The following is a 7,769-nucleotide window of genomic DNA, read 5'->3' on the forward strand; positions in this document are numbered from 1 at the left end:
GAGCACAATGTACTTGAGACCTGAAACACAACAGCAAGACATCACTAGCTTCCCACTTGACTTTAATATAGGAAAATGGCCGCCCTGTCTATTTGGAGCAAATCTTAGTTTACTACCAGCTATATCCCAGTTACTACTATTGCTAAAACATAATGTGAAATGCTACCACTGATGTTACACATCCGTATTCAAAAGTTTGCTATCATTAATTTAAGTCAAAATTTATTTAGCTTAAATAAGCTAACAAGAGCCACTACACTGTCAGCCACTGGATATACCAGACCAAGTAAGGCTGTTGACTTGAATTTACGAGTGTTTAAGAATAAAAAAAATAAAATAAAAATTAAATAAACAGCTCTGTTGTCATCAGATTTAATGAAAAACATCAAATATACATCTTATTACAGTATCAGTCATAAGTAACTGTGCTAAGGTGTCGATCTATATTCTCTTCAGGACAGTATAATTACAACAGGACCTAAATTAATCACATGACATTTAGGCCATAATATGCAGGAAGTGATCCTTTAACACAGCATGCAGTAAATATTCACATTAGAAAATGGCGGGTAACATGAAACACATGCTCTTACAAAACACACTCCTGAACGAAAGCAATAAGAGTTTTAGTGACAGCAGGAAGTGTTATTGAGAAGGTCCTTCAGTGTCAACAAGCTTACTGAATTACATAAATTAAAAACAAAGCAAGTTAAATTTCTATACTTAAAAAGGCAGAAAACTAGACTATATTTAAAATTGAATCTGACTTGCAGTATTAGACTGTGAGCATAGTTTTTTAGAACCGTCATAATCTTTACTTTAGAAATCACAAAACAATTATAATGCCTGTATTGGTATAATACAGAGAGGGATGTATAATGCTACATTTTTTTAAAATAAAGGCTTTTTTTTGTTTTTTCAATAAAATGAATTAAAAAAAAGTAATCTTATCTCAAAGCTACACAAACTAAAATCAAGCAGCTCAAAGAATGAAGAAATATATAAAATATATATTTGGAAAATTGCTTATTGACTGATGATAAACTACACACGCAGATCAGTACCACTCTAATATGGTACATATCCATTAGCCTAGCTTAGCACAAAAGGCTTCACTTTTTGTACGGTTTAAATAGATATGTAGTTTGCTCTAAAGTCACTAATAAATACATTTTGTTACCATTGGACAGAACCATGCTAGCTGTCAGTCTTTATGCTAAGCTAAACTAATAGACTACTGGCTCACTTAATATATTACAGAGATTTGCATCTGCTATCAATCTTCTTGTCGAATGCTCTTCCAAATACACATCAAGTATTGTGAACCATTAAGAATGAAGTGCTAACTGTTGTCCAGATATACTTGAGCGATTTCACAGTCAAAGCTGTGAATAGGATTTTTTGTTGTTTCCTGTGATTTCTCCCTCTGCCAATGAAGCTTGCAAAAATCCAGAGTTAATGGTGTGTGGTTTGGGATTCAAGCCAGGAGCTCAACTTGTTGGCCTACACATGGAGAAGGTTAGTCTCGATTGCGTTGCTTTCTGGTAGAATTTAGTGTAACTCTTTGCAAGAAAAGCAAACTAGCATCTTTCCCAAATCGTCCAACTTTTCCTTTGAAATGAAACCAATGCATCGAGTCCATCACATAAAAGGCTTAACTTTTGATCTAAATGGAAGTCAAAAATAAAAAAGATAAAAGGGTAAAGTTTTGTCTCTGTTTTGTTATGCTGCAACCCAGAGGATTGACACTCCACTTCCTGTCTGGTGGCTGATCTGGTTGACCCGTCCGCGCACGCAGTCCAGGGTGAAGAACACCGCTGTGCCATTGTGAACCTGGAAGGAAGCACGCAGGCTTAAACTGGCCCAATGGCTGCCTTCGGACATCTGACCACTAACCTGCTGGGCCAGAGGGATTGGTCGTACCACATCGGCATCCCGGCCTCCTCCTGACCCATCTGTATCACTTCGTTGTAGAAGAGTCACCTTAACAAGATTGCAGGAGTGAATGAGTTTGAGATCCAAAGCCACACTGGCTGTTCCACTCTCCTTGAAGGCAAAATCTCGTCTCTGATCGGTGGATCCTCTGGCGAGTAGCCCCATCTGGGAAACCTGAAGGCTGGTCTGGCGGAAGAACAGCGGCTTGTTTCGGACTGCTCCTGAAGGAAGGCCGATGTGAGCCACAGAGGCAGACATGAAGGAAGAGATAGCAGCGGGGACCCAAACCAAGCTGAGGACACTGATGCCCGTTTCATCGCCAAAGAAACGTACATTGCACTGAGCAGGAGAAAGGATCTCAAAGCCCAAGGCATCTCCAGGTTCAACTTTAGCCGCTCCAGACAGGGATACAGACATGTCTCGATAGTGGACGCCTGATTTGAAGGAGCGACATAGCTCCATGCCGGTTCCATTACGGTTGAGGTATGCCAACAGTTGGAAGCCCTCATTAACACATGCCTGACCCATTGAGTACAACGCTTGCTGAAAGACAAAACGCACTGTACCACTTTCTGCAAAACGGATCCCACGACCATCATGAGTCAGCCCAACAACGTAAGGATCAGAGGTGGAGGTGGTGCGAAAGGTTGGGCGATAGTTTGTGTGGTAATGTGCAGACACTGTGGCCTGTGCTGTCATAGCAACAGCCCCTGTGTCGTGAGATAGCCAAAAGAGACTGAATGAAGCAGCTGATTGGTCGTACAGCTTTAGACCTTCACTGCTTTGGTTACAGTGTTGGCTTGCGCTCCGGAGAAGGACAGAGATCACGTAACCAGGGGCGACTTCTGCGACTCCACTGATGCTGGCGCTCTGGAGTGACCGTCCCTCTCGCTGCTCGATCCTAACGCCACTAAGGTCGCGACCTTCAGAACCATCCGTGTTGTTCAAACGCAGACACACCTGGATGAAGCTACGACATCCATGGCTCACTGAAAGATTCTCATCCAGCCAGACCAAACCATGCTGCCGTAGTACCAGCCGCCCGTCCTCAGCCGACACAAGACCTGCAGCACCTCTTCCCTGGACGTGAAGCTGCACACTGGGGAAGGCATGAGCTAGGACGTTACCCTTTGCACCATGCAGACTCACATCTCCAGCCCAAGACAGAGAGAGGGCGCTATCACCTGCAGCAGGGCCAGAGCAAAGAGTGTCTGTAGTGAAGGTACAAGGTGAGGTGATGGGCTCTCCATCACACTCGTTACATGCCTGACACTCTTCCATCTCAGAGTTGTAGAAGTAGCCGTGTCCGCACATTCCTGAGTTGGCATCTCGTTCTGTCAAGCCCTGACACCTGAATCCACCTGAGGACAGGGAATCTGGGTTAGTTTGGATATTTTTTCAATACCTGAATGCATTGTCTATGACTAAATCATTTATCAGCAATTAAATCAATGGAAAATGTTGGAGTGTAGGAAATGATAAGATTTGTTATTGGAACTGTTTTAGATAATTGGCAATCCAGTGAAGTTAAAAGTTCTCAGTGCTTCTTGTCACCTGGAGTATTTTGACACCTCTGATGATCTCCACACAGATCAGATAGTTCAAGGCATTCATCTCTGTCCTGTAATGACAAATACAAAAAAACTCTTGAATTGATTTTAAAGCAAGTTTAACTAGTATTTTACTACAACTTCTATGTAAAAGGAATTGGTAATAGTGGTCATCACAAAGAGCCACCAAACTCTTCAGCCATGTTAGTTTCAGCATCTTTTAGAACACTGTTTGGGTTTCTGCACACAAAGTTTTCACTTCCAAGTCATCAAATAATGCAGCTAACTGCTTATAAACCGATATATTGTAAAACTGTATTGGAGCTCACCTGGCAGATTCTGTCCGCGTGGACTGAACACTGGGCGACCAGGAAGAAGCCAGCAGGGCAGATAGTACATTTCTCACAGTGAGGCTGACCGCTGCTGAAGCCACAGTACTCGTCAGGACTACATGTCCCACAGGCCAACATGGAGTGATCCACCTGATGGTATAAAAAATGTGAGTGTAATGATGAGAGATTGACTAAAACTAACTAGTAACTCGGGTTTGTACATCATTATTTGCTTGTCATGTCAATTTAGAATATACTAATATTTTTGATCAGAAATTTTAATGAAAGTTCATGCAGGTATGAATGTAACAACTTTTTACATACCAATTATATAAAAATCATCCTAGATGTGTTTTTTTAAAATTTGACCTAAAATGTAGTGTCTGCCCCTTCAGAGACAAAATATGTCACTTTGTGGGGATTCTGAATGAAATTAGAGATAATTTAGAATTTAGAGTAAGCCATTTTCTAAAAAGATAAATCATTTGTTGATCAATCATCGGTCCAGCAAAACACATTCAAAAACGTTTATGCCCCTCCCCAAAGATTTACATGAAGCTTGCAAGCTGTTAAGATTCATCACAATCTGTGGGTTTCTTTTAGAGTTACTATGGGCCACTATAAGAAAAAATACACCCTCTGCTGGATGTTTCAAGGAAACTCCACTTTAATTTAGCAAAAACACTCTTAATATTAAAATTCCTACATTCAAAACTTTTCTTGTCTGATATTCAAAAGTTTAGGAATCATGATATGCTTGAAAAACAATACAATGACTATACAGTATTGCGAATTTCAAAATGTATTTTACATTATTGGATTACAATAAATATTTGTTGATAATAGATATTATGAATCTTAATCTGAAAAGTAGTAAGAATTTAGGTTATGTTGTGGAGTAGAAAGCAAAGCAGAAGTTGGAAAAAAAAGTACTAAAAAAGTACAAGCACATAATTTTGAATTTGGTACCACAGTTTTTTATATTTGTTGGGTATTTGAGATAGCATCACCTTGTGATTCACAAATTATTGATAGTCAGACTTCTTCCACCCCCTGATTGCAGCTCACCTCCATCACACTGGCATCCATGTCCACCTTGTGCAGAGACAGAGCCTGCTTTGCTTGGTGGGGTCTGACCTGCCTACTAATGCTCTCCATGTGAGTGTCCAGTTCCCCTTGCAGGTTCTGGAAAGATGTTTGTTTGATGCCATCCATCAGTATGCTGTACTGGGCTTTTACCTAGAGGTAAAACACATTAAATAACATTCTTTTAGTGGGATCATGAAAATAATCAGTATTAGATTTGATACATAAAAACAAAATAAACAATAAATGCATGATTGTTGTGGCGGTTCTTATCAGTCAGTTTTGCGTAAAGTTGAGCTGATTTTAATGTGATGGATGATCAAAAATCCTTTTCTCTGATGTCCATACAGAACAGATGCTCCATATGGAGGTCAGCACACAGGACCATCTCACACAATAAAACTTCTCTAGTTCATGCGTTTTTCATCCATCTCCTCTGAATAAAGGTTTAAGGTTTCTCTAATCACTGGCCAATAACAAAACCATCAACTGGTCCATTAAAAATCATTATCGTTATTAATCCCCAGCATCAATCACAACAGCCTTACTTGCTCCATCTGTTCATACATCCTCCTCTGTTGCTCTAGTATCTCCCTCTGCTGGCTGACCAGCGCCCCCTGCTGCTCACTGAGAAGCCTCTGCAGCTCTTTGACTTCGTCCTGTTGGCCCCTGAGGGCCTCAACCAGCTTTTCCTGGCTCTTTGACAGCTGCAGCTGCAGTACCAGAGCGTCTTCTGAGGGGACCTCATTGTTCCCTGCAGGAAAGACAGAATTATGAAGCAATTTAAGGGATTCATATTTTCTTATTCAGTATGGTGCAGATTGCAGAAATAAGAATGCGTAGGCCTGTAACTTTTTCTTTTTTGCTATACTCTCTCATGGAGATACTGACCTGGTTTCATATCACATGTCAGCTGGATCCACGCACCGCGTTCGGACCCAAAATCTGGCAGCTCATCCAGAAATTGCGCGGCCCTGTCCGTCACATGAACCGGAGAAGAGTTTTCTCTCCCATAGTCTCCGCCATGCGCTCCGAAACCGTCTCCGACACTCGTCTTGGACTTCTGGCGCATCATGGAGGGAAGTTTACATCCAATCCCTTTGCACTCCCGCGTTGCGCCATCATCACTGGTCTGGCGATGGGACACAGTGGTCGGACAGGTCCCCCCCGCGCAGCCAGGATGGAAAACCTCCGCTGTGATGGTCCTCGAGTTCGTTCTTCTGACGCCATCTGTTTCCGCTTGTTGCGTGAAGCCTCCTTGCTGAGGTTGGATGATGGCGTAGGGTGCTAACGGTGCGCTCTGGGCTTGGTGATGACTGAAACGAGCGTCCTGTTGGTAACTCGGGTAAACTTGTCCTTGTCTAGATTGTGCAGAGTGGGTAAACTGCCGTCTGGACGCTACTGGCTCCGTGCGCCTCTGGCAGTGCGCACCGACGCACGGTCTCCTCAAGTCTTGTGCAGGAAAGCAGCGCGAGCTATGGCAGGGCTCAGGTACGCTCCCTGCTCCACCGAGTACAGATGTTATACAGAGTAAAAATATGGTATAGAAATGTGCCATGTTGCAATGCTGGAGGTTTAAGTGGTAACAGGCCACGACGGAATAGTGGCCTTTTAGGCGATTTAATCCTTCAGTCCAGCAGTTGTTGGTTGGTCATCCCTTTAATGAAAAGCAAAAAACATTTTTTTTTAAAGTTATTTTCCGAGGATTTAATTCCCATTAATCTAATACTGCTGAAAGCTTAGACATTCAGCTTGTCTCCATCGTGCGCGCCGCGGTTTCTGCCCCCTTTGCCCTTCTGGAGAGAGCTCCGTCTAGCCCACATGTGGCGCTCACTGCTCCTAATTGGCAACAGGCTTTGCTCCTAGTTTTAAATTAACCCGTAGCTTTCCCGGACATACCACTCTGCCGATTCACTGCACTTCCATAGAAGCTTTGCATGTGGTAGATATTTGGACTTTTCTTATGTTATTTTTATTCTCACACTCCAGAGGGTCATTCATGAGTGTGCACTCACACCAAAACTTCATGACATGCTCCAAAATGGTTCAAAATTTAGTTTAAAGGTTTTTAAAAAGATTGGATCAACGTATCAACGATTTACATACTGGGACTAAAGTCAAAACTTTATATGGCGCCAAAGCTTTGATGTCCTCTGTATAACTGCATTAGGATGCAATGGTTGGACTTCAAAACACAACTCTGTGATGTTGTAAAGTTTGAGCCAAAAACCGCATCTCTTGTAAAATGTAAACTTCATTACAGTTTATCACCCCTCTAATTTCCCCTCCCTGACCCACATGGCTTTGATCAAAGCTTAAACTCACATTAAAAACATTTAAACGTTTCCCCCTCTTGTCATTTTCGTTATAAAAGGGCAGTCATGCAAACTCTCACTCAGAGACACAACAACAGAATAAGTGAGAAAGAACACTTTTTCAGCAGTAGTTCATTGTCATTTCCAGAAATGCTTATATACTTAGAAGTGTAGAAATATTTTGACACAAGGAGTTCTCGATGTGCTGATACTTTTATGTACCCGCACATGCACCCCCCACCCCCACCCCCACACACACACACACACACACACACACACACACACACACACACACTCCCACACACACACTGGAAGTGATAGTGGGGTTGCACTTAAGCACAGTTACTAATTTATGCTCTGATGTTTTAGACCACACACGAGTCTGAATGCAGCTACTGTCTACTAATAGTGTTGCTTTTATTATCAGCGTCTTTCTCTATCTGCAGCCACGTCAACTATGAGAAGAAGTATACATGAGTTTTTCCTAACCTCATTAGTATAAATGTACTCAACATATTAATACTTCAGTCACTAAAATGAAATAGGAACCC

General features: G+C 42.0%; 1 protein-coding gene across 1 annotated transcript; it reads right to left on the reverse strand.

Annotated features, from left to right (window-relative positions):
* Positions 1-1,654: 1,654 nt before the first annotated feature.
* Positions 1,655-6,705, reverse strand: si:ch211-252f13.5 (uncharacterized). The gene is made up of 6 exons (XM_020651926.3): positions 5,795-6,705; positions 5,452-5,657; positions 4,886-5,056; positions 3,815-3,967; positions 3,490-3,556; positions 1,655-3,296 (listed from the first exon to the last, which is right to left on the reverse strand). Exons 1-6 carry the CDS (start codon positions 6,459-6,461, stop codon positions 1,723-1,725), a joined length of 2,838 nt encoding a protein of 945 aa, XP_020507582.2. The 5' UTR covers positions 6,462-6,705; the 3' UTR covers positions 1,655-1,722.
* Between the last annotated feature and the right edge of the window lie 1,064 nt (positions 6,706-7,769).

Source organism: Labrus bergylta, chromosome 4, assembly GCF_963930695.1.
Source record: "Labrus bergylta chromosome 4, fLabBer1.1, whole genome shotgun sequence".
Taxonomy (NCBI): Eukaryota; Metazoa; Chordata; class Actinopteri; order Labriformes; family Labridae; genus Labrus; species Labrus bergylta.